Source organism: Loxodonta africana, chromosome 8, assembly GCF_030014295.1.
Source record: "Loxodonta africana isolate mLoxAfr1 chromosome 8, mLoxAfr1.hap2, whole genome shotgun sequence".
Lineage (NCBI taxonomy): Eukaryota > Metazoa > Chordata > Mammalia > Proboscidea > Elephantidae > Loxodonta > Loxodonta africana.
This window is the reverse complement of record NC_087349.1, coordinates 9,640,717-9,667,223: the sequence shown is the minus strand read 5'-3', so window position 1 is coordinate 9,667,223 and position 26,507 is coordinate 9,640,717. Positions and strand designations below refer to the sequence as shown.

The following is a 26,507-nucleotide window of genomic DNA, read 5'->3' as shown; positions in this document are numbered from 1 at the left end:
CCGCCAGACACAAGTCCTACATGTGGAAGCATTTCCAACGGCATCAACTCTTGATATATTCAGACGAGAGGCAGTGTTTTTACAAATAAGTACCACAAACTAGTCTGCAGGTCTTCTATAGGCATGATGGAATGGTTTTTATTTTATTAATAAAAACATATACAATCATCATTTTTAAAAACCCACCCTTTCCAAAACACAGTGGTACGTCGTGACCTACCTGGTTGGTATTTGAGGGTGTGAAGCAGGCTCAACCACAAGCACCTGGTGGCAGAAAACTGGGAGTATCTTTGGCTATAAAGGTGGCCCAGAGTTAGTCTTGCAAATTCTAAAACATGGAAGAGTAGGAGGAGGCCAGCTAGTGAGGCCTCCCTCTTTGTGTGGCAAGCGTTTCCCAGCAGGCCAGGTGTCTTGGAAAAGGTGTCTCTTTTCTCAGTAAAACTATATCCCCAGAAACCTGACTGACTGAGGAGCTGCTCAGAGTCACTGGAAGAAACAAATGTTAGTTACACGTGGATGTCTGCACATTTCAAAACAGCTCATTACACAACACAGAAAACCAGCTTGTTTTTTGCTTTTTGTTGTTGTTGTTGTTATTGTTTTATTTGGGAAAAGTGCTTCTTACAAAAGGGCAGCTGCAAAATACAGAGACCTCTGTGACAATTACTTGTTTTTCTTAAAGTGAAAGAATGGATGGATCCAAGGAATCAAAGCAGTAGATGGACAACCAGGAGCATCTCCAAGTCATTCTCAGGAAACAGAGCAACAAAATGCGAAGCTCAAATTTCCCCTTATGGAATCCCCAGCTCAGCCTCAGCTTCTCCAGGGGCCTGCCGCCCCGCCAACCCACTAGCGGAGAGGTGTGGCTCGGCACTGGAACCCACTGCTCCGCTGCAGAACACACCTTAGAACACAGCTCTGAGTCACATCTACCTGCAAGGCTCAGGGGTAGAATGAGGCAAATACCCACAAAAACAAACACAAAAACCCGACAACACAACCCCTCCCATGAGAACAGTGTTCAGAAAGTGCCTGTACTGGAGAGGCTCGGCGCTCACCACATCTGAAATCCAGCGGCGTGTCTGAGACCCAGCTCGTGTTAATATAAGGGATAAGCAGGTAGTTTCAACCTCTAGGGCTAATGCCATTTCTCTATTGACAAAGACAGAGCTAGCACTGCTCTAGGAACAATGACCCACACCAAGGTACTGCTCTGCCCTTTAAGACCTACCTGCTGCACTAGGCTGAAACCACTAACTCCGGTTCTCCCCTAGGGCTAAGGAGACTGCTTCTACGCAGGGAGGAGGGTGGCTGGCACACTCCCACTCACTCACATCAAGTCAACTCGGAAGGCAACTTCCAGCTCGGCGCTACGTGCGCGCCACTCTACCTTTGTAATCATGCTAAACACAGGAAAAAATCTCAACACATTCATACCTGGTTCTGGTTACCCAGTAGTATCACTCGTGTGCAATTCAACAACAGACCAAAACCACGCAAGAACAACTGCACGCAGTGGGGCTCACAGGGCAGGGACAGATAGAAAAACACGTGCGCAGGCTTCACCAGGAGCCGAGGCCGTTTGCCAAGTCAGACTCCTTCACCCAACACCCCAGTCCTGGACCCTGAAGCGTGGCTGATGCTTTTATTCTGCACCTGAGGTCCTCAAAGCGAGCGTGGCAAGTCCATACACACTACCCTAGAGCTGTGTGAGTCTGCCTGGAAATAGATGATGCAACAACCCTACACTGTCTTGACAGTTAAATTCATATTACAAAAAAACTAACTTCAAGATTTATTTTTTTAACTTTTTTAAACAGAGAAAACAACACACGCCTGGGGGTAAGGGTGAGGGCAGAGAAGACAGACCCTGGGGACGAATGACGACAAGAGCACCTGGAGCGGGCAGGTCTGCCTGGGAGACACTCAGGCCCCGCCACGCACCCCGGGAAGAGCTACTGGCCGAGGCGCAGACCAGTTCATGCGCCGCCGCACGCCGCTATAGGTCCAAGTCATAAAAATCTTCCAGCTCATCGTGAAACAAGTCCCACTCGTCCTCCGAGTCTGTCAGGTCGTCGTCCCCACCTGCGGCCAAAAGCATAAGCAACATCTCGCCCAGCTCAAAGGTGACCACCTCTTCCTCGTCGTCGTCAAAAGGGCTGCTGTTCTCTCTTTCCTCAATGAGCCCCCAGAAGTGGTTCCTCCGTGGGGCCTGTAAAAAACAAGGCCGTGATAAAGACGGCACTGCCGAGCGGCATCTTCTAGGCTGTGGTCTAGGGCAACCGTCCAGCACGCCGAGGGCATGACGAACGGGACTTCTGATTTAGGGTCTCCATTTTACCGACTCCTCCCCTCTGGCACTCGTTGCCCTCGGTGCCCTCGGCTTAGTCTAGAGCGTCCAGTGCTCTCCTTTATCCTCACATACCCCTCCCAGGTTCCTGAGGCTTCTTTCCTCCTTTCACACTCTAGTCTCACTCCCCGACCCCACCTGTGCAGGACTCAACAGACAGCGAGGTTATTTCCCCTCCTTTAAGAAAAACGCGAGAGTTACCCGGCATCTGCTCGATGCTCCCACTTTCTGTCTCTGTGGCTCCTCTCTACGACCATCAGGGTAGGCGTGCTTGTAAAAACAGTTCCCTCCAAACGGGCAGCTCCCACGTCCTTCATCAAAATACCTGCACGCCTTGTTGCTGGAAAGGAAAATATCGCAACCCTTATTCACACCGGACTTCAGGCCTGCGCTGGCTATCAGCCCGGCAGGGGTCGCGCCAGCACGTCTGTCTACAGCCCTCCCCGGGTGCCTTGAGACACGTGCACACGCTACCCAGTCTCTGGTGTGGCACAGCTCTAGCACCACAGAGCCAGGAGGGACCTCTGGAAGCCAATAAATACACAGGTTAACACAGGACAACTCTAACACAGACCCGGAATTTGGTCGCGCCGCAGCCTCGGGGCTCTGGCCACCGGCAGTATAGACTCCGTGATAACACGGTCCCTTGGCGTGCACCGCAAGGACTGCGTTATGGCAGCACACATAGTGGGCAGGTGCTGTCGGGGTGACAAGGTAACCCATACTGCGAAGTCACAGAAAGGGCAGGAGGGAGGTAGGAGTAGGAGGAGCAGCACTGTTCTTTTTAGAGTGAGCCCAGCGCCGCCGGGGTCTTAGGCTGAGAAGAGGCTGCGGTGCTCATACCTCATCGCCTCCTTGTATTTCTGAATGAGTTTCTGCTTCTCTTCTTTCTCCTCCACCCAGTACTCACTTGGAATGACAAAGTTAGATGTGATCCGGCATTCGGGGCAGGACCTGGGAAACAATGAAGAGGCTGCAGTGCAAATCCCCTTTCAGGCCCACACTTCTCCAGGACACACTCTGGTCACCGCACCCAGCTTTAAAGCTGGACTGGAGGCAGGTGGGCACTCCTGAAAGGGGTCCACACAGTCACACAACTGACCACTCCTGGGAAGCAAGACAAAGGCCTCCACAAGTCCAACTCACTGGCTAGCCAGTTCAGTTTTTAAAAAAAAAATAGTAACTTAGGTAAAAAAAAAAAAAGACATTTCACACAGACTCCTTTTTCTTTCGTTTAAATAAATTTATTTCTTGTCACTTTGCTCTGTTTAGATTATGTCGTTTTGTTCAGTTATGAGAACAATCTTTAAAGGATGGTGACTTGTTTGCTAGCTTAATGAATGGAATAGGAAGGTGGAAAATGTAAAACGTCAGGAAACATACATTCAGAGCCAGGTACGTCTGCTCACTGAGCCTCGACTAGCTGATCCAAGAAACACAGTCTCCTCAGAAAAAGCACGAAGATTCTACTAACGGACACAGATGATTTCCTCGTTCAAACTGAAATAGATATACCAACTAACCTCGAAGCTGACTGAGATACGAAGAAGAAATCCCAATTAGAAGAATACCCCAGTTTCAAGATAAAATGCATGCATTTAAATGCGGTCCAGCTGGTTGAGAGTTGGCACAAGATACTAAACTCTTCCCCAAACAGAAAGCACAAATGGGGGGTGGGGAGGAGCCTCACTTTATAATCTTGCTCTCAAACTGCTTCGCGCTCCTCCACTTGCGAATGCACCTGAGACAGTAGGTGTGGCCGCAGCTGGAGAGGATCCCAAAGCGGCGCTCGCTGGGGTTGGCCTTCTCATAGACCACCTCCATGCAGATCCCACACACCATGTCCTTGCTGCGCTGGACAGCAAATGAGAGCTCCATGTCCTTCTCATGGGCCTCGATGCAAGACTGGAGAGAGCAAGAGACACACAAGGTGCGGTCAAGTCACTGCACACGAGAGGTGGAAAACTTGACAGCTAACTCACATTCAGAGAATCGAACAGTCAACGGAAGGAGCCTGGTAGAGGATGTCCCCAGTGTGACGCAGAGACAAGCTTTGTTCGCAAGTGAACACGGGTTGCTGACATTCGGGGACCTCACAATACTATAAAACCGACTAGAAGACTCAGTTTTGGAAACTGAAAAGCTACCCGATTCTCTCCACCTTACCCTGCGGCTCAACCCCTGCTGTTATCCACATTCAAGACTGTTTAGTACTAAGTTTGCTGGCTTTTTGGTTTACGGCTGGAGAATGTAATTAGGATTAAGGCCCCAATTTACAACCTGTCAGAAAGGAAAGTGAAGGAAACTAACATTTACTAGGTGACAAATGTGTGACAGGCACAGAATTTCCACATACCCTAAAAAAAAAAAAAATAATGGCTTTATTCAGACGTAATTCACACACCATACAATTCATCCATTTAAAGTGTAAAATTAAATGGCTTTAGTGTATTCACAGAATCAGGCAACCATTACCAAAATCAACAGAATGTTTTCCCCACCCCAGAGGGAAACCCTGTGCCCACTAGCAGTCATTCCTTATTTCCCCCAACCCCCTCCAGCTCTGGGCAACCACTAGGCTACTTGGTCTTATCGGTCTGCCTATTCTGGCCATCTCACAGGAATGGCGTCATACAACATGTGGCTTTCCGTGTCTAGCTGCTTGCACTCAGCGTAGTGTTCTCAAGGTTCAGCCATGTTGTAGCATGCATCAGCGCTTCGTTCCTTTTTATTGACAAATAATACCCCATTGTATGTAAAAACCACATCTCGTTTATCCATTCATCAGGTGATGGACATTTAGGCTGTTTCCAGTTTTTGGCTATTATGAATAATAATGCTACGAACCCTGAAATTTGAGTTTCATACGATTTTTGAGACTCATGTCTTTACTTCCTCCACTCGTAATCCCTCGTTGGCCTGCAGGCCTCGGTGGGCCGGGCCCTGTCTTTGTGTGGGTATCGCAAATTTTCTTTAAGAAACATGCTCATTATAAAAAATATGAAAAATATAGAAAAGCTATAGAAAAGTCACCTATAACCCCACATAACCACTTCACATCTTAGTTTATTCCCTTGTCCTTTTTAAACCTTTTATATTTTTAACAATCCTCCAAGGCCAAGGTTTTCCAAGGCCAAGGTAGGCACCATTATTCCCAATAAACCCAGAAAAACCAAACCTGTTGCTGTCGTCAGTTCCGACTCATAGCAACCTTACGGGACAGAGTAGAACTGCCCCATAGGGTTTCCAAGACTGTAAATCTTCACGGAAGCAGACTGCCACATCTTCTTCCCAAAGAGTGGCTGGTAGGTTTGAACTGCCGACCTTTTGGTTTGCAGCCAAGTGCTTGACCACTGCACCAGCAGGGCTCCTATTATTCCCAATATACTGATGAAAAATTTAGAGGGATTTAACCTGCCTACACCCACACAGCTAGCAGGCTATGAAGGCAGAATCTCAAATGAAGTCAATGTTACACCATGCTTCACCCCGTCCAGCAACCAAATTATTTTTATTAAATGGGGACGGAATGATGATCAGAAGATAAACCTGTAATGCAATGTCCTCCCAACAAAAAGTTCCTGCTGTGAGTCTGATCCCCTCCTATACTGATAGAAGGGCTGTAACGTGCTGCTGCCACTCTGGAGAAGACTTTGGCAGATGCTCACGACGCGAAACCTCGAGTTGCCACACAACCCAGCACTTCCGCTCTGAGGTGTACACCCCGGAGAAACAAAAATATATGTCCACATCCACCAGTGGCATGTTATTCAGCCATAAAAAAGGAATGAGATTCTGATACATGTTGCAACATGAATGAACCCTGAAAACGGTCAGCGTGAAATCAGTCACAAAAGGCCACACATCGTATGATCCTGCTTACATGAAGTGTGCAGACGAGACAAACCCAGGGAGAGAGAAAGCAGGTTATGCAGTTATCACCAGTGGCTGGCAGCAGGGAAGAATGGGGGTGACAGACATGTTCGCACACTAGACAGGGAAGTGACAATCGTCAGAAGACTCTGTAGATACACTAAAACCAAGAGTCAACTGTTTGGTATGCGGGTTAAAAGCTATTATTAAAAAAGGAAAAAACTCGCACAGTTCTGGAAAGGGGACTTCTTGAAAAGCATTTCAGAGAGCCAGGCAGGAAATCACCCCTACTGCTGCTAACCATTCAATTCACCAGACGCTTCTCTGAAATGAACAACAACGTGGTCAGAGGGAGCCCATTTCTCACAGCTATGAACGTAAGTGTGTCCCTCTAGACTTACTCTGATGTGCTGTGACCGCTGGGCAGCATCCACAGGGTGCAGAACCTGCAGCCCACACATGTCACAGGAATCTCCATGCAGGTACACACAGTTCTCCCCGTAACGACACTCTCCCACCGCAGCATAGGGGCAAAGTTGCTTCCTGGTCTCCATGGTGGGCTGCTCTTCCTCTGACTCTTCCTTGGTCACTGAGCCCTGAAGGGGTGTTTCAGTGCAGGAAGGGGCAGCTGAAAGGTTCAAGAGGGTGGAAAAGGTTCAAGGTGCACAAGGCAGATACACGAACTATAAGGTAACTGAGCAGCTAACGGAACAGAAAAAACACAAAAGAGCTTCAACTAAACTCCAAAACGGTCTACTGAGCTACGTCCCTCACTCCTGAAAAGAGATGCATTCCTTCTAACACTGACATTTCCAAGGTTAGGCTTGCAGAAAAACAGCTGCTCTGTATATTTCTTGTGCAACTGAAATTTAATTCTAAAAACTACTAAGAAGAGATGCTTGTCTTTTACAACGTTTTACACTCATTTCTATCGGTATGCAAAGAGTTTCTTTCACTCCATCAACAAGTCGTAAGTCATCCGATTTCAAGTAGTAAAATTATGCTACATATGAAGACTGGAAACAGGAAAGGGTGACAACTCAGCTAATTGATGACCGGCTGTCTAGTCCTCTTTGACTTTCTTCTTCAGGATACTTACTACGGCCACAGTAGGGCTGCCCAGGGACAAACTCGACGGCATTCGCCCAGTCTTCTGCACCTGCCCCAACAGTCGCAAAGTTTGAATTTCTCAACTCAGGTTCGCCCGCACTCATTTCAACAAGTGGTCCAATTCCTGATGAGAGACTTGAGGAAGCAGCAAGGGATGGTTTTGCAGTTGGATCCGTAGCAGTTGCTTCTTCCTGTTTCAATGGTTTGCTGTGTTCATATCTGAAAAACATGAGAGTGTCAGCAGTCACTGTCCAAACACAACAAGCCTCCAGATGGATGGCGGGCATACGTACCCCGATACGCTCCTTGTGTTCTCCTCAAACTTCAGTGCTGCACGTGGGCCACCTGGGAAACTGTCAATAGGCAGGTACTAGCCCCCATAGGATGCCAACACTGCGGCACTGCCTCTGTGCAGTCAAAGGCAACACTGAAGTATGTGAACTTTATTTACAAAACCAACCTGAGACCAGATCTGGCCTTCAGGCCGCATCTGCACACCCCTGCTGTGGGCCAGTCACTACGATTCACACCCCACCCCACTCGAGTTCAGACGGGTGACAACCTACTGGTCTCATGGTAGCTCTGCTGAAGACAGAGCGCAGCTAAAATTAACTGACAGATTCAGCAAAGCACGGCCGACACTCAGTTACTACGGAGAAAGGCGCAGCCTCTTATTTACGCCTATTGAAAATGCTCCCCATGTTAAAAGGAAAACTATTTATAAAACATGTTTTAGGTATTTTCTTTTTCTATAGCCATCCATTCACCTAATTAAGTCCTTACACTTTTCTCCTTTCTTTTCATCCCTACAACTACCATTAAATCACATCTCGAAGAACAAAAAATTCTATTTCCTTCTAGAGAAAATTCTCACAACTCCTTGAGCATTTTATGGTAAGAGTTACATTCTGACACAACCAATTAAACAAACAAAAATGTATGTACTAAATCTAAACTGTGCTGTAACTACTGGTGTGTATGTGAACCATGGGTCGGAGTCCCTTGAAGTGCTGACCAAAAGGTTGGCAGTTTGAGTACACCCAGGGAGGTGCCTCGGAAGAAAGGCTTGGTGATCTACTGCTGAAAAATCAGCTACTGAAAACCCAGTGGAATACAGTCCTACCCTGACACACAGGGCATCACCGTGAGTCAAAACTGACTCAACGGCAACTACTCCTTTTTTCCCCTCCCAGCCACGGGTCATCTGTGCTAGTCAGCCGTCCGTGTTCACATCGGAAAAAGCAGCAAAGCCTAACGAAAGACGTCCTCTGGCTCATGGCAAACATTTTCTGAACAGGTCTTTAATCTTTGTGTGGTATCATCTCAGCCTTCACCTTCACACTGAGCACTGGGCAGCCCGCTGCGTCTTGCGGTACAGGTCACTGAGCAGCCCTGCTATCGCCTGTAACAAGTTGCTGCACTTTATTTCATAGCTTGGAATCATGGGAGCTGAAGGATGAGGGGAAGGACCACCACTGACATGTCCTTTGTGTATATCTCACGTCATCATCGGAAAACCCAAAGGAATACTGTCATCCTTTTAGAGACGGCCGAACAGTCACAAAGTGAATATTGGGTCTCGGTTCAGTGTGTGGTAGCCGTGGGCCACACCTGGCTGCTGACACTGGCATTCAGCTTACAGTTCTGTTCCCCAGTCCTCGCACCAGTCACTTTTCCTAGTGTCTCACGGCCCCACACTCACTCCAGAGACAGAGAGCAGGCCCACCCTCTGCGGGGCAGCCTTCCTGAGCCCTGGAGGGAACCGCAGGAGCCTGGCCCCAACCCTCACTCTGCAGATGAAGTTTTTCCCTCATTTGAAACAGAATTTCAGAAGAATTATTTTATTATTTTCACAGCCTTTAAATGAGAAAAAGTTTAGGAGGATGAGATGAAGGTAAGTGGAGAGATAAGAAAGGCCCCTTCTTCTCCTCTGCACACTCGCTGGGGGGACCGCGGGGCAGTGACTCTCAGGAACCCTTGTTGTCCAGGACTGGAACGCACACCATCCTCTGACCACCACACTGCAAGCACCAGGAGTGCACTTTGGTGTAAGGTAAATTTAACTACCAAGGAGTCAACAAGGCTGAGTAAAACTTCGGAAAACATGAGATGTTAGCTGGAAAGCCCACAGTTACAAATTGAGTTTTGCTGCTTTCAAATATCCTACAGTTTTCCACAGTCATAAAAGGATGTGTTTTCAGAACAGGCTAGAAGGACACCGAGAAGCCACGTCATGTTCAGCAGCCCCGGTGGAGCGGCTGTCGACAGCTCCGTTACAACCCAAAGACTGGCAGCTGGAATCCACTGACCACTCCTTGGAAACCCTGTGGGGCAGTTCTACTCTATCCTATAGGGTCGTGTCATGGATTAAACTGTGTCCCCCAAAAGTACGTGTCGACTTGGTTAGGCCATGATTCCCAGTATTGTGTGGCTGTCCTCTACTTTGTGATTATAATTTTATGTTAAAGATGATTACGGTGAGATTGTAATACCACCCTTACCCAGGTCATATCCCTGATTCAAAGTGAAGGGAATATCCCTGGGGTGTGGCCTGCACCACCTTTTATCTCTTAAGAGATAAAAAGGAAAGGGAAGCGAGCAGAGAGGGGGACCTCATACCATCAAGAAAGCAGTGCTGGGAGCTTAGCACGTCCTTTGGACCCAGGGTCCCTGCGTGGAGAAGCTCCTAGTCTGGGGAAGACTGATGAATGACAAGGACCTTCCACCAGAGCTGACAGAGAAGACAAAGTCTTCCCCCCTGGAGCTCGTGCCCTGAATTTGGACTTCTAGCCTACCTGACTGTGAGAAAATAAATTTCTTTGTTAAACCCATCTACTTAGGGTATTTCTGTTACAGCAGCACTAGATAACTAAGATAGGTCGCTGTGAGTCAGAACTGACTCAACAGCAATGGGTTTTTATATCATATTCCAACAGTTTTATATCATCATCAAACAGATCGCCAGCTGCTACTTAACACCCACTACATCCTGAGGAACCAACGGTAGAGAAACAAGGTTCCTGGCCTCAGATGAGAATCTATTTTGAAAATTAAAAAACTTTTAAAATTAAGAGCCCCTCTAAAAAAGGAACATACATCAAACGAAAACTTTATTTTGAGGGATTACATTGAGAGGGAAAGACAGTATTTAAATTAAATATAGTATGGCCTCAAATCTGACTATTTAGGCAAACGTTTTATCCCCTTAGTGCCTAAGGCAAGACTAGAGCCATAGATGCATACTTCTAAAGTAAAGATCTGTGGTACTAGGAAGGACAAAGTACAAAAAAGCAAATACTAAAAAAAGGAAAAGAAAAAGAAAGACCGAGACCCCCACTTTGGCAGGAGCCACCAAGGCAGGAGCCCAAGAGCAGGGCCCGGCCCACTGCAGCCTGCACACCAAAGCCGACCCAGCCAAGAGTGGCTATGGCTGCGGGAAAAAGAAAGACTCAAGACCCACAGGAACTGTATGAAACTCAGACCTCAGTGTCCAAAAATACAGCTTTACTGGAGCACAGCCTCGTCCAGTACTTCACGTACTGTTCATGGCTGCCTTTGTGCCCCGAGGGACAAGACGGTCTGCACGGACCAGGGCACAAAGCGTGCGACCCACCTGGGAGGACTCTCACATCTGCTGGGTCTACAGCCTGTGGCTGTGGCTGCTGCTGTTGTCAGGTGCTGTCCAGTTAGTTTCGAGTCATGGTGATCCTGCGTGTAACAGAATGAAACACTGCCTGGTCCTGCACCATCCTCACAATAGCAGGTAGGTTTGAACCCACTGTTGCAGCCACTGTGTCAGTCTATCCTGCTGAGGGGCTGCTGTAGCTATTAAATTCTTCAGTGGGTTATCACAGAATCTCTGACCCTTTTAGGAGAAATGAGAAGCAATGGATGCATGAATGCTGAGGCAACTTTGAAACTGATAGGCATTTCTTTCACATCTTGCGAAGAGTACTTTGATGCGGTATGAACTTCTATCAAAGGAAGGTCGGTCAATTTTCCGTTCTTCTCCCAGCTCTAAGCAAGACAAGCCAGGCACTTTTCCCTCTGGTCGGCTTGCAACTTCCCACCCCTATTCATTCTGTAGCCCAAGATCTGCCTCTAAAGATTTTTCTTCTCTCTAAATTTTAACATACACCAATCCAACAGTCTCTACATGTACAATTTAGTGACACTGATTAAATTCTTCAGGTTGTGCAACCACTCTCACCCCCGTTTCTGAGTTATTCCTCCCTTATTAACACAAATCCACTGCCCCCTAAGGTTCCTATCCAATCTTTCAAGTTGCTGTTGTCAGTTTGATCCCATACAGATAGTTTTTAAAAGAGCATAATGCTCAAGGCGGACCTTTTTCATTAGTTATGCTAAACTTTCGCTCGGTTCCAAGATAACCTCAGAGGGCATTTTTGGTTTAAAGTTTAAAGATTATCTCAGGGCAATAGTTTCAGGAGTTCAGCCACCTCCATGACTCGAGAAGGCCTAGAGTCCCTGAGAATTTGAAATTCTGTTCTACGTTTCCCCCCTCTTGATTTTAGAATTCTTCTACAGGATCTTCGATCAAAATGTTCAGTAACACTAGCCGGGCACCATCCAGTCCTTCTGGTCTCATGGAAAAGGAGGCAGTTATTCATGGAGGCAATGAGCCACACACTCCAGCTCCTGCTCCTATTCCTGACTCTCCTTCCTCTGTTGCTCCAGGCAAACAGAGACCAACTGTTGTGCCTTGGGTGGCCGCTTACAAGCTTTGAAGACCCGAGGCACTACGCAAGGAACCGGGAGGTAGAACAGAAGCACTAAGTATGTTACTAGGCCAATTAACTGGGATATGTCCCATAAACCCATGACCCTAAACCTCCAAACCAAGGAACTAAATCCCATGAGGTGTCTGGTTATATATAATCAGCCTCAGTAGCTACTTTTTTGGGGGTTGTTGTTGTAAATATATCCACCAAACAACTTTTGCCAATTCAGCTTTTTACAGGTGTATAACTTATTGACAGCAATTACAATAATCAGCCTTGCAACCCTACCTTTAATTAATGCGATTTTTTTCATCATTGTTAACCCCCTTCTCCCTCTCTCTTCCATCCCAGTAACCATGAATCAACTTTGGTCTCTATATATTTGCCTTTTCTTGTCTTTTTATGTAAGTGAGGGTCACACAATATCTGCCCTTTTGTGACTGGCTTATTTCACTCAGCATAATGTCTTCAAGCTCCATCCATACTGTAGCACGTATCAAGACTTCATTTCTCCTACTGGGTGAATAGTATTCCATTGTATGTATACGCCACATTTTGTTTATCCATTCATCTGCTGACGGCCTTGACAGATTTTAACTGACGTGATTCAGCAGAAGCAGAGGGCAAAGCTCCTCCAAAGGAAACAAGAAGTCTACAGATAGCAATGGCTTTCCACTAAGGCCACCCTGCCCCTTCCCCAGGGGGAGTCCAGAAACAGTGCCTGGGAGTTCTCAAGGCTTTAGCAGGTGGAGCCGGGACACCAGCAGTCCTACAAGGTGCAGAGCAGTCCCGAACAAAGAACTGGCCTCACTAAATAACCACTCCACAACCAAGCCGATACAGTAACACTTTCAGCTGCTGGAACTATACGTCGTCTTGCATTGTAAACCACCTTGTCCCTCTAAAAAAAATTTTTTTTTTTTGTCCCTCTAATCACTTGAAATCCCTGGATACTGGGCAAGGTGTATCAAAACCAAAAACAAAACCACACCTGTTGCCATCGAGTGGATTCCAACTCACAGCAACCCTATAGGACAGAGCAGAACTGTCCCACCGGATTCCCAAGGAGTGGCTGGTGGATTCAAACTGCTGACCTTTTGGTTAGCAGCTGAGCCCTCCCTATATGCTAATGGTGATATAAGTAGGCTGACGTCCCCAGTTACAATTTTAAAAAGAAAACAAGCAGTCTTAGAACAAGGCCTTCCGTAAGATTCCCTCTTTAGCTAGTCCACCACCAAGATTCCTCGTAAAATCTCAGAAGGAATCAACAGGGCCAACATTGGTCTCAGGTTCCCAGGCTCCAGAACTGTGAGACAATAAATTTCTGCTGTTAAAGCCACTCAGCAACTATAATGAAAACTAACACATGTTAGGGAGGCGATGAGTGGTGTTAACGGTGGTAGAATAATTTGGAAATGGATAGTGAGAATGGTTGCATAACTTGAACAACGTAATCAACGTCACTGAACTATACATGTAGAAATTGTTAAAAATGAAGAGTGTTTTATTGTGCATATTTTCACCACAATGGAAAAGAAAAAAAAAAAAGAAGAAACTAATGTATGTCTATTCTCCACATATCTCTACTGGGCACCTGAGATACTGTTTTCATCAACATTCAATTCCTCTCTCCCCACTGTAGTTTGCAATGATTCTCAACCGACTGGCCAGTCACTAAACCCAGCTCCCCTACAGTTACCTTGGTCTAGAAAGCCTGCAGAGAGCATCCTACTACAAAGAATTGCTCGTTCATAGTAGGATGGATCTGACAACTTTTTTCCTCCTTAATACTATGACTGCAAAAAGATGTCACTGGTGATTTATACACACACACACATTTACATGTATATATACACACATATATACATACTGGCAATAAAAAAACTTGCAGAGAGCAAAATGACCACTAAACTCAGATACCAAAAACAACAACAACAAAAAAACAAACCAAACCCTTTGCTGACAAGTAGATTCTGACTCACAGCGACCCTAAAGGACAAGCAGGACTGTCCCACAGGGTTTCAAAGTCTGTCATCTTTACGGAAGCAGATCACCAGGTCTTTCTCCCATGGAACGGCTAGTGGGTTCGAACTGCTGATGTTTTGATTAGCAGCTGAGCACTTAACCAGTGTACTACTAGAGCTCCTGAACTCAGATACCAGAGGATGCATTTCTGAGCTCTCATGGTCATGTGAAAAGAATCTTTTTTCCCTCCATCCTTACTAGATTTCCTACTGAAAAAGACGTGGGGTGACTTAGTATCCTACCCACTAAGAGTTTCATATTCTGCTGAACTTTAAGCCTTAGAACCCAATAGTTGACACGATTTTTTTCCCGACGACAGGACATTAACAGTCTTACCTAGTGTGGCAGTTTAAGATATGCCCACCAATTCCTAGGTACTCCTCCCTTCATGAAGGTGGAGTCCAACGCCACCCTCACACCTCCAATGTGGGCGGGGCTCAGTGACTTGCTTGTCATAAATGGAACAGAGAGGAAATGGCAGTATGCAACTGCTGAGGCTACGTCACAAAAGGCACTGTGACCTCATCCTCTCTCCTCTGATCGCCTGTGCTGAGGCATGGGGACACGAAGGCAGCCCCCCTGCCCCCGTGGAGAGGTCTACGTGGTGAAAACAGAGGCCTCCGGCCAGCAGCCACACGAGTGCGCCCTCTTAAAGGCAGGCTTCCAGCCCCGGTCAGCCCTCCCAAGGAGCCTTCCAAAGCCCGCAGTCTGGCAGACAGCTTGGCTGTAACCTCAGGAGAGGCCCTGAGCCAGAACCACCCAGCTATGCCGTTCCCAATTCCCGATTCCCAGGAATTAAGTGGCACAATACATGTTTGTGGGTTTAAGTAGCTAAATTTTGGGATAATTTGTTTAACAGCAACAGATAATGAATACACCTAGACATCTTCTGAACTGGGACAATGAGAGGAAAAGCGCTGCCCGATCTCTGCAGAAAATCCATTACTGCTGCACTGCAGTCTAACAGGTTTCACTTGGATGAACAGAGACAGGGATGGCATCATCGCCGATCCCTCGTGGTTCTCCAACATTCTGAAATGTGAGAGGCACTCCTGAAGCACTGTCCCTAAAACTTAGCTGCCCCTGAGCCTGGTAACTAGTCTGGTGAGCTCAGGGGGCTCAGGAAGGCTTAGATGGAACGCAAGCCCTCTTACCCAGTACTCTAAGCACTGTCCCAAATGCCTATGATCCCAGTCTCTCTTCACAGTTCACACTACCAGAGAATGACTAAAGGCAGTCTTGTTTGGTCTAACAGGCACCTCATTCCTGGTGGGAAAAGGAAGGGCCGGGAAGCCGTACACAAACATGCTCTGCCCCACTCCACTCCACCCCGCCAGGTTTGTAGAAGCTATTCCTTCGGCATTAACTAAATTTAGGACTGTATTACAAACCTACTTCAAAAACGTAATACATCTCACTCCTCTCCACCCCCAGAAAGATTTGTCAATGTTACCAACATTCCTGAGGAGTACCCTTCAACGCCTTTAAGTATTGGGCATGTATCATTTATAAAGCTATTGGAATTGTGTATTTTACTCTCATTTTTTCTCCGAACCCCTCCCAGCCCACCTGCAAACCCAGAACTAACTTATAAACAAATTCTTACCTGCAGCGGTCTCCATAGATACAGTACCCTCGCTGAAAATACTTGCACACGACACCATAGGGGCTGTCGGAGAGGTCATGTGAGTAGCGACAGTTGTCTCCTTCCTTACACACCCCGTGCATAAAATACCTGCCAGACCAAGGGCAACACAATCGGATTAAAAAGATGCAAAAGGTCTGCCTGCAGACACAGGCGGATGTCAGTGCTACGTGGCCGTTCATCCTGTCACTACAGGTAAAGTCTGGCCACCGTTCTCATTTTACAGTCGTGGAGAGGGAGTAACTTGCTTTCCATGCACTTCAGCCACAAGGGCACACTCTGTCTGTAAAAAAAAGTCAAAGATAAAGAAGCAAGAATCAATGTGGAACAAAAAGGATGAGCAAGTGTGCGTTTCACAAGGAGCCATTTTAATTTTTCAAAAGCCACAAATGAAAAACACTACCAAAATGAGCTGGAAAAACAGAGGCAAGGAAGTCGCTTTATGTCCTCGTCTAGTGGCTCCTCCGCCAGCTACCTGCAAGGCCTTGGTGAGTGTATGACTTAAAAAAAAAAAAAAAACCAGGTATCAGAGCATGAGTGAGTGGCTTCTGACCCAAGTTCAACTGTTACTAGGTTTAACTTAATCTGACTCAGGTTTGAACTTGTGCTGGCCACAGAGCTACAGGCAGTCCCCGGGTTAGGAATATCCTTACAACCGGTAGTTATGAACCAACCCCCGTATAGCAGTCACATCCACGGTTGGTGGAGTCTGCCGATGGATACGGAGGGCTAACTGACTGTATGTTAAAAATTCAAGGTACGTACAACAGGTGCTATTTTGTGACATGCATCAAAACATTATTGTTGTTATTACTGTATTATTATGTAAAAAATGTTTTTGGTGTATCTGGAAATGTTTCTTTAATGTTTTGTATGCATAGAAAGGTACACTGCATGCCCTATACTAAGACATTTGACTGACGATAGATACGAACTGTACATAACTGTTCTGACTTACGTACAAATTTGACTTAAAGACAGACTTAGGAACAGAAATCTGTTTCTAATCCAGGGACTGCCTGTACTTTCTGCAAGCCTTGAGGTTGTTTGAGCTCCACATGACCCAAATTTTGTGTTAAGACCACTTCTATCAATGGACTATTTCTGACTGCATAAAGGAACTAAAAGACTTAAAAAAAAAAAAAAAGCCTAATTGAAGAAATTAATGATAATTACATTGTAATTACCACTATCACTACAGTAAAACCACGCTTTAAAGTATCTCTAAATGTACCCACTGTTGAGACGGGGTTCTCATTGGAAGCAATGTCACTGCTGGAATAAAGCTGTTTCCGGCCCAGCCTTCGGTCTAACGCTTCACTCTGCACAGTCCACACACGGGACAACGTTGGCTACACGCTCCGTGTGACTTTGGTGGCAGTTTGAAGTTAGCAACAGGGATAGTGCTACTGTTTTAGGACTTGTTAAAATACCCACTGACAGATCTCAACCTGGGAAGGTATTACCATGCAGCTCCCACATCTCAGGCACAGTACTAGAAATTTTTGGTTTATTCTAAAACCACAATTTGCCACGCTAGCCTTCAGCCCTGGTGGAGCAACGGCTAAGTGCTCAGCTGCTAACCAAAAGTTGACAGTCTGAACCCACCTAGTGGCTCCACACGAGAAAGACCTGGCAATCTACTCCCGTGGAGATCGGAGCCAAGAACCCTATGGGGCAGTCCTACTCTGCCACATGGGGTCACTACAAGTCGGAATGGACTCAAAGGCACCCAATAACAGCCTTCATTCAGTGGTCGGCCATTCCCTCCCAAGTTGCAGGTATGTTTACAATGCCCTCCGTCATGTCAAATCACGTCTTCCACCTCTTACGACCTGATACCTGCTGATCTGAACCAGCCGTGCTTCAAGGTGCTCAACCCCACCATCTGGCATGGCACTCTTTCTTAGCGCCATTGCGACACCTATACCACTACTACTATCTAACATTCATGATGGGTGAAAACAGTTTTCTAGAATCCAAAATGCCAGAAAGAGTGGAAATGAGAGTTGACACACAGGCCGGCTGGCTGAGGGCAGCGCAGGGGGACCTGCTAGCAGGTCCTGTCCAAGAGCACCACTCTGTATGTCACCGAGCTCGCTCGCTCTCACCAGCTGAGGCCATGCGATAGTACTTCACTTTTTTCCCATTTTTATATAAAAATATTTGTGGGGAAAAAAAGGTAAAACAGGGTGATGAATCAGTGCCATATAGGGCAATGCTAAACATGGTATGTACCCCATCTCACAAAGAAGGAAAACAGAGTTTTAGAGATTAAACAATTCAAATAGGGTCAAACTCCAAAAGATGTGAGTCAAGTCTAAAACTCAGCCATCCCAATCGATACTCAGCCAAAGAGTGCCAACTACTCAGCTGACACTCAGGCCTGAGTAAACCAGACGTGGCTCCTGCTTCCAGAGCTTGAGTCTAGCGCAGGAGGCAAGACCTTAACCATGATCCCACAAACAAATGTAAAAATACAACTGTAACAAGTGTTGGAAAGACAGTCCAGTTGTGCCATGAGAGCCTATAAAAGGGAGATATGACCTAACCAGGTAGCTCAAGGAAGGCTTTCTCAACAAAGTGATGTTCGCTCTAAGACTTGGTGGTCGATAAGTCCCTGCTAACCAACAATGAAAAGATAAGAAAGCTCATTCTAGGCAGAGGGACAACAAGTGCAAAGGTCCTGTGGCTGGACAGAGGCATAGCCAGTACAAAGGGCTGAAGGTGCCCAGGGAAGGCAGGATGAGTCACGAGCAGGAGGGCAAACTTGGCGGAAGATGGAGGCAGGGGACAGATTCTGCAAGCCAAGTTATCTTTATGCAATAAGAAACCACTAAAGATTTTGAAACATGGAGGTGTCACAATCAGATTCCATTTTAAAACGCTGCACCAACCTGCCTTCCACGTGACCTGGGGCTTTAGTGGGTCACACGTTTCACAAGCCAATAGCGAATGGACCTACTAGCACAGTCAGTACAACCAGACCATATCAGCAGAAGCAGACTGTTCAGATCAAGCAGTAATAAAAAGCACATAGGTTCAGGATGAAGAGGATGAGGTTGAAATTCCAGCTCTGCCATTTCCTAGCTGTGTGAGCCTCAGGAAGCTCTTTAATCTTAGGTATAATGTCAAGTAACTGGCACGGTGTCTGTGCAGGTACCAGGCTCATTCTCACTTCTCTGCTTCCCCATCTCCACTCTGTCAGGTCAGGCCACATCTCGAACACATTTGCTTCTGACAATGCATTTTAAGAGGTACATAAGAACAAATCAGCAGAAAGGAAGGCAACCAAAAGAGCAAGAGCCGAGACATCATGCCACAAGAAGATGTTAGTAATGGCAGTAGTCTAGTCTGGAGAAGACAAAGGAATAGCCTTTTCCAGCTACTCTTTCTGAGTGAACATATGTGGGAAGACACATGATAGATCAGGCTCCACATGAGGACTAAGGAACAGGACCACTCAGCTATGAAACTTCATGAGGTCCAGAACCACCACCTCTGAAGGAATTTAAGCAGACACTCAATCACCTGATACTGCAGAAGCCATAGAAACACGAGAATACGAGGCCTAATCAGTTACGGCCAGCAACTAAGCGTTATCTTACATGGTTGCTGGGTATACCTGGTCTGGGGTTTTGGTTTGTTTTACCTGCCTTTTGTCTTTTAGTGGTAATAACACTGTCAGTATATCCAGAATTATAAGCAGTCCTTACAGTGGAATCCCTTCTTGCCAACCCATTTCTGTAGAAGTCTAAGAGATCATGACCTAACGGTGTAAGCTACAAAAGGTAACAACCAAAAAAAAAAACAAACCTGATGCTGTCCAGTTGAATCCAACTCCTAGCGACTCTATAGGATGGAGGAGAACTGCCCCATAGGGTTTCCAAGGAACAGCTAGTGGATTCGAACTGCTGACCTTCTGGTTAGCGACCGAGTTCTTAACCACTGCGCCACCAGGGCTCCACAAAAGATAACAGGAGGAGGCAAAAAAAGGAAATCTACTTCAACCTCCACCCCACAAAGCCAATCAAAAAAATTTTTCTTCTGGTTTTAAATTCCACCACCATCCAAATTCACCTTGACATCACAGCCCAGGCTGAGCCTGCATTCACTGGAAGGCTAGGCCCTAGGATTTTGCTTAAACTCCTGCCACCTCGAAGATTCTGTGACTCTAAGCAGACACTGTCCAGTAATAAAGACAAACACAACTGAGGAGAATCCCCCCTTTGCTGTGGCTCTTGGAAATGGAGGCATGGGAGCCAAGTACCAAGAAACCCCAATAACAGCGTGTGAGGGTACGACAGAAACAACCAACACACTGAAGGACTACTCTGGACATCTTAACCTCCTCTCTGGGGACCAACAGAAATTACAAAATATTCACTAATGTGGCATTTACTCACTTAATCTGCTATGTTATTTGTTATTTTTATATTTAATTTTAGATGTGTGTATTTAACCTTTTTCTTAAATTGTAAGATGCTGATGGTGGGGACCAGGCTTTACTCTGCTTTTTATCTGTCCTATAAGGTCGCTTTGAGTTGGAATCAACTTGACAGCAACAGGTTTGGTTTTGGTTTTTTTATAGTACTGGCACACGTAATACTTGAATATTTAATGAAACCTTCAGAAGACAGCAAAGTGTCATGGAGAACCACAGCGCCAACTGCAAGCCAAGTTTTCTCTCCCCGGGCTGGATAACTTTTCAGTGCTGTCTCAGGTATACACTACTTCCATTCCCCTCTGAAATAACACTCATATAATTTGCAAGTAAAAGATTAACTACGGATTTCACCAGCACTTAGTTCAATAATTTCTAGAAGGATTATTTTACTTTTAAGCTATATTAACCACAGCTTTTTTTCTGAGATGCCAAACAAAATTTTTTTGAAAGCCAAACTAAAAATGCTTGCTTTATGTGCATTATTTCAGGTGCCGGGAAGACACATCTGCCTCGGTAAAAGTGCTCCAATGACAGCAGTGTCTCAAATTCCAAATGAACCTTTGTAAACTACAAGTTTTGGCGAAACATTGACTGTTCTAGCCCCACACGCTGGAGGAAACCAGGAGCAGCAGGGTCTCTACCTCAACAGTGTTTCCACCCTCTAACAAGAGACTCAGGAACGACACAGCCTGGTGGGGGCAGCACAACACAGCTCCTCAGGAAGAGCAGACTTCGGGTTTTCTGAAGCGGCAGAAATAAAACACAATGAGATAGTATTTCAGGAAAAATATTAAGCAAATAGTAACCACCAAGAAAATACAGATGACACTGGGCAGTTAAAAGCAAATATCCATCTCCAAAGAACTTCTAACTTCTAAGAGGATTATATCCTAAGTGAAGAAAAGAGCCTTAGTCAAATTCCTAGATACAGGAGTGATCTGCTATAGGGGAAATACGCACAGACACTACAACACACCATAGCCTTGAGTGCTGTTTCAAAGCTCGTTGCTGTCAAGTCAATTCCAACACACACTGACCCTAAAGGACAGAGCAGAACTGCCCCATAGGCTTTCCAAGGAGCAGCTGGTAGATTCGAACTGCCAACCTTTTGGTTAAGAGCCAAGCTCTTAAACCACTGTGTCACCAGGGCTTCTCTCTTTGATAGGTTTTGATATCAAACACACTGAAAAGATTTATAATACAGTACATTTCTGTATTTCCTTTAACATCCAGCACTGTGTCTCTCATTGCAGGCACTCATTGCTTAATGAATGAATAAGGTAGTTCCAGAAAGATACATACATGTTCTATTAAGCCCATTGTCTTTGTTAATTTATTCCAAGTGTTTAAGCAAACAAAATCAGAAGAATCATACCAGCACGTATTACAGTGGCTAATTTTAGGTAAGGAGACCTGGTAGTGCAGTGGTTAAGCACTCTGCTGCTAACCAAAAGGTCAGCAGTTCAAACTCTTGAGCTGCTCTGGGGAGAAAGATGTGGCAGTCTGCTTCTGAAAAAGTTTATGGCCTTGAATATCCTACATGGCAGTTCTACTCTGCCTATAGGGTCACAATAAGCCAGAATTGACTCGAGGCCAGTGGGTTTGGATTTTGGCTTAATTTTACCAACAACAACAACAACGAAACAAACCCACGGCCACTGAGTCGATTCCAACTCATAGCGACTCTATAGGACAGAACAGACCTGCCCTCTAGGGTTTTCAAGGAGCAGCTGGTGGATTTGAACTGCCAACCTTTTGGTTAGCCGCCAAGCTCTTCAACACTGTGCCATCAGAGTTTCCTTTGTTTAATTTTAGCTGTGGTCTTACTGACAATTCAAACACTGACTGAGCACCTGCTCTACGGCAGGCACTGAACAAAGCCCTACAGCTAGCGTGATAAACAAAACTGTCTAGAATGAGTAAGATACATGTTTGATACCCTACCCGAAAGAGACTAAAAGCAAAAACAGAAGATCAAGTCGGGTATCTAGAATAACTGAAAACAACGTCAAACATTAAACTCAAGACACGTCAAGTAACTTGGTTTTTTTTTTCTCTAACGTAACTGTCTCAGGCAAAAGCTTCAGATATCCATCTATAGCAGGTACGTATGTGTGCACACACACACCCCACAGCCTTTATCTTCCACAGGCTTGTTCTGATGATTGCTCAGTTACATAAATTTCTCAAATACATGTTCGGTTTTTTGGGTATTGGTCCATGGGGGCAAAGAATTCTCACTGATTGAGAAATAATCTGGGAAATTTCATTCAAAGATGCTAAAGGAAAACACAGAGGAATATCAGTCTGGTAAGATGTTTTGCATTCTGAAAATGATACCGATGAGGAACTAGAAAAGAGAAGAGGGAAACGGATACAGGGAAAAGTACCTACCAGAGGGGAAAGGAAAGCCCGTTAGAAGTGACACCAATTTCTGTACACAGAAGCAGATAAAGTGGGCTCAAGTTACAGACCCAATAAGATGGTGGGTAAAAGCAAGGGGCTGTCCATATTCTTAGTCACATACTCGAGAAAGCTTATGGGGTAGACTGGGATGCAAGTTGAGTGGCTAGAAGTTCAGGAGAATGGTTACACTCCTTATTTTCTTTTTAAAAGATTAAACTAGCACATATAATCAATCAACTGGAGCAATGGAGAGAAAAGAGAAATGAGCACAGAGATTCACATAACTGGTTCCGTGGACAGGAACTTTAAAATTTTTATTCCTGGGGATACTCTATTTCCTTCCGAGGCTCTACAGACGAATGATAAACTACCTGAAATAGCTTTATACTTTCTCCATCCCATTATTAAAACAACCTTAACTTTACCGTTCACGCCCTGAACGTATCATATTAAGAACTGGGAAAGCTTCAATTTACTGTCCTATTACTGGGACACAGTCAAAACAATAGAACACTGAATTCTGTAAATCACCAATATTTCTTGTATTTACATATAAATTATTACACCCACGTTAAAACCAGCGTTTTCGGCTGGAATTTTTCAAGCAATAGAAAGGCTTATAGTCCTTGCCGACGCCTCTCTTCAAATCGAGGTATAACACACGCAGTTATCTTACCTACACACAAGCCCTAATCTTAGAAGTAGAGCTCGGGCACTTTTTTACATGTGTGCACAGCCACATAACCGCCGATCACCAATCACTTCGTTCTGGAGATTCTCCTCTCACATACTAAGACCAGGCGAAACCAAACCTCTCCTCGGGCGCCCCGAGCTCCTTCACGCCTTCCAGAAGTCAGACGGGTGAATTGCAAAAGAGAAACATTTCGGTGGGGGAGGGTAATGCAGCTCAAAAAACCGAGCGTGGAGGCGGCGACCCGGGCCCGTCGCTCCGGTCCAAGACGAAGCTCCGAGCCGCTGGCCTCGACAAACAGACAAAGCAGCGGCCCCGAAGCTGCTCCGCTCCGTGGGACGGGGGCGCCGAGCCGGCAAGGACGTTCTAAACGGACGGCTCCGAGCGGGCCCGGGAGCCGGCAAGGCGGCCGCCGCCCTCGGCGGGGCGGCCCGAGCCCGGAAGGGCTGGCGGGGGCCCGGCTCGCAGCGACAGCCCCCCGCCGCCTCCGCGGACCCCCAGAGCCACAGGCCGGGGGGCCCGCCGACCACCCACAGGACAGGGTCCCCCTACCTCTCCCCCAGCGGCGCCCGGCGAGGGGAGGGAGGCGCGGCTGCGGAGGCCGAGGCGGGGCGGCACCGCGGTCCGGCGCGCGGCCCGGCCTAGCGGGGATTGACGCAGCGAGGGCGGGGGCAGCGGCGACGGCGACGCCGGTCCCTCCGCCCGCGGCCACGCCGGTCCCTCCGCCCGCGGCCGCCCCCCTCCGCGCCGCCCCCCTCCGCCCGCCCGCCGCGCCTCCCGGCCGCGGCCCCCGCCCTCCGCCCGCCGCGCAGCGTCTCACCTGCAGGTGACCTGTTTAGTCCAGCCGCCGCTGCCGCCGCCGCTGCCGCCTCCCCCGCCCCCCGCCCCCGGGGCCAGCGAGGTGACGGCGGGGATAGGGGTGGGGGAGGCCGCTGCCAGCGCCGCCGCTGCCGCTCCTGCTCCTGATGTTGTGGCTGTTGTTCCGGGAGCTGCAGCCTCCGCCATTACTGTTTATCCCACACAGCAATGGCACCGGAACTTCCGGGGTCACATAGTTCCGGACCGGCCCCGGGGCGAAGAGAGGGAGGAGCCTGTGGCGGCCTCTCGCCCCGACGGCGCGCGTCGGGCCTGCGTGCCTACCGACCCTCGGACGGCGGGGGCGGGGCCAGAGCGGCGAGGCCCGCCCCCAGCGCCCTCTGATTGGTGGAGGAGAGAGCCCGTTGAAGGGGCGGGGTCGGGGCGGGGCCTTTATCCAGGTGTGAAGTTCAAGTTCTCGCTAAACCTCAGTTTCCCCATCTCTCTACTGAGGAGGATGATAGTAGACCCTAACTCATGAGGTTTCCCTGATATCCTTGGAAATCACTGAGCTCAGTGCTGGTACATAGTAAACCGTTAATAAATGCTACTTCTTAGTCTTCCTACCAGCGGTGACCTTGCCCAAGCAAGTATCTTAAACTCTGAGACCAGAGAATAGCATGTGGCTAAACAAAGGCCGTGAAGCCCTGGCGACACAGTGTTTAAGCGGTCGCTGCTAATTCCAACCCACCAGCTGCTCTGCGGAAGAAAGATGTGCAGTCTGCTTTGTAAGGCAAGAAACCCTCTGGGGGGAACACAACAGAGAACCCCTGAGAGAGCAGGAGAGCAGGGGGATGCGGACCCCAAATTCTCATAAGACCAGACTTAATGGTCTGACTGAGACTAGAAGGACCCCGGTGGTCATGGCCCCCAGACCTTCTGTTGGCTCAGGAGAGGAACCATTCCCAAAGCCAACTCTTCAGACATGGACTGGACTGGACAATGGGTTGGAGAGGGATGCTGGTGAGGAGTGAGCTCTTGGATCAGGTGGACACTTGAGACTGTGTTGGCATCTCCTGCCTGGAGGGCAGCTGAGAGGGTGGAGGGGGTTAGAAGCTAGCAAAATGGACACGAAAAGAGAGAGTGGAGGGAGAGAGTGGGCTGTCTCATTACGGGGAGAGCAATTGGGAGTATGTAGCAAGGTGTATATAAGTTTTTGTGTGAGAGACTGACTTGATTTGTAAACTTTCATTTAAAGCACAATAAAAAAAAAAAAAAAGAAGAAGCCCTATGGGGCACTTCTACTCTGTCCTATAGGGTCGCTATGAGTCGGGATCAACTCGACAGCAACGGGTATAAGCAAAAGCCCTGGAGTCTGCTTGTCTCCTTTCAACTCCTCACTTCTCGCCTCCCTAGTTGTGTCTTTGAGCAAGTTACCTTACCTCTCAGTGCTTGCTTTTCTCCATCTATAAAACAGGGACAATAGTACCTAAGTCGGGGGTTGTTGTGAGGAATAAATGAGAGTCCATGTAAAACCCTTAGCTCTGGCTTCACACTGCAGCTAGTACCTAATAGATATAACTGGAGGTGTCTGGAATATCCTCGATTCTGAGAGCTATTTCTAAAACTATGAAAATAAAAATGTATTTAATCCTATTTCTCCACTGATACGCCCTGTCCACTCCAATGCTACATATGAAACTGCGATCTCATGTGGGCAGCTTTTCATAAACCCTTACAGTCTACTTTTCTTTAGTCTCTCTGTTCTGAGAAAGTCAAAGCCAGCCCCACCGATAATCAGACCACGATGTACCTAACAGGTACAAACAAGGACAGTGGCAAAGCCCACAGAAAACAATGTTTCTCCCAAGGGCACACCACAGCTGCAAAATGACAAGCAATCCCCTTCTATTGGGTAACTATTGTCTTCTCACTAATGACTTCTTTTCTCCCTCCCGCCTCTTGAACAAAGTTGTTGGGACACCCAGTTCCTAAACTGCCCCATCCCATGACGCAGGCACCAGGAGCTGGTCTCCTCTCTCCTGCCCCTCAGAATGTCCCAGCCCAGCTAAAACCCTGTCAGAAGACCCTCCCTTTCAAGATGTCCACAGTCCCTTCCCCGTCTGGGGCCCCCTGTGGCAGCAAGCTAACGAATTTAACTTTATCTGACCACAGGTATGGTCCTGGTAGTTTGTATCCGTGGAGTTGTGTCAGTGAAATAATAAATTGTTTTCAAAAAGGGGCGGGAATGCCCTTTATCACCGCTCTTACTCAACATCGTGCTAGAAGTCCTAGCCAGGGCAATTAGGCTAGACAAAGAAATAAAGGGCATCTGGATTGGCAAGGAGGAAGTAAAATTATCTCTATTTGCAGATGACATGATCTTATACACAGAAAACCCTAAGGAATCCTCCAGAAAACTA

The 26,507-nt window shown here is 47.0% G+C and overlaps 1 protein-coding gene across 3 annotated transcripts; it reads right to left on the bottom strand.

Moving 5' to 3' along the window:
* Positions 1–1,783: 1,783 nt before the first annotated feature.
* MKRN1 (makorin ring finger protein 1) lies at positions 1,784–24,309 on the bottom strand. 3 transcript variants are annotated; one of them, XM_023539164.1, is made up of 9 exons: positions 24,247–24,309; positions 24,110–24,162; positions 15,707–15,835; positions 7,323–7,552; positions 6,625–6,851; positions 4,041–4,255; positions 3,194–3,304; positions 2,552–2,690; positions 1,784–2,212 (listed from the first exon to the last, which is right to left on the bottom strand). In XM_023539164.1, exons 1-9 carry the CDS (start codon positions 24,292–24,294, stop codon positions 2,000–2,002), a joined length of 1,365 nt encoding a protein of 454 aa, XP_023394932.1. In that variant the 5' UTR covers positions 24,295–24,309; the 3' UTR covers positions 1,784–1,999. The 3 variants fall into 3 exon arrangements, with proteins under 3 accessions (XP_023394932.1, XP_003420260.1, XP_010598069.1); XM_003420212.3 differs by having other exon boundaries at positions 24,110–24,309; XM_010599767.3 differs by lacking the exons at positions 24,110–24,162; positions 24,247–24,309 and adding an exon at positions 23,275–23,608.
* Positions 24,310–26,507: the final 2,198 nt, after the last annotated feature.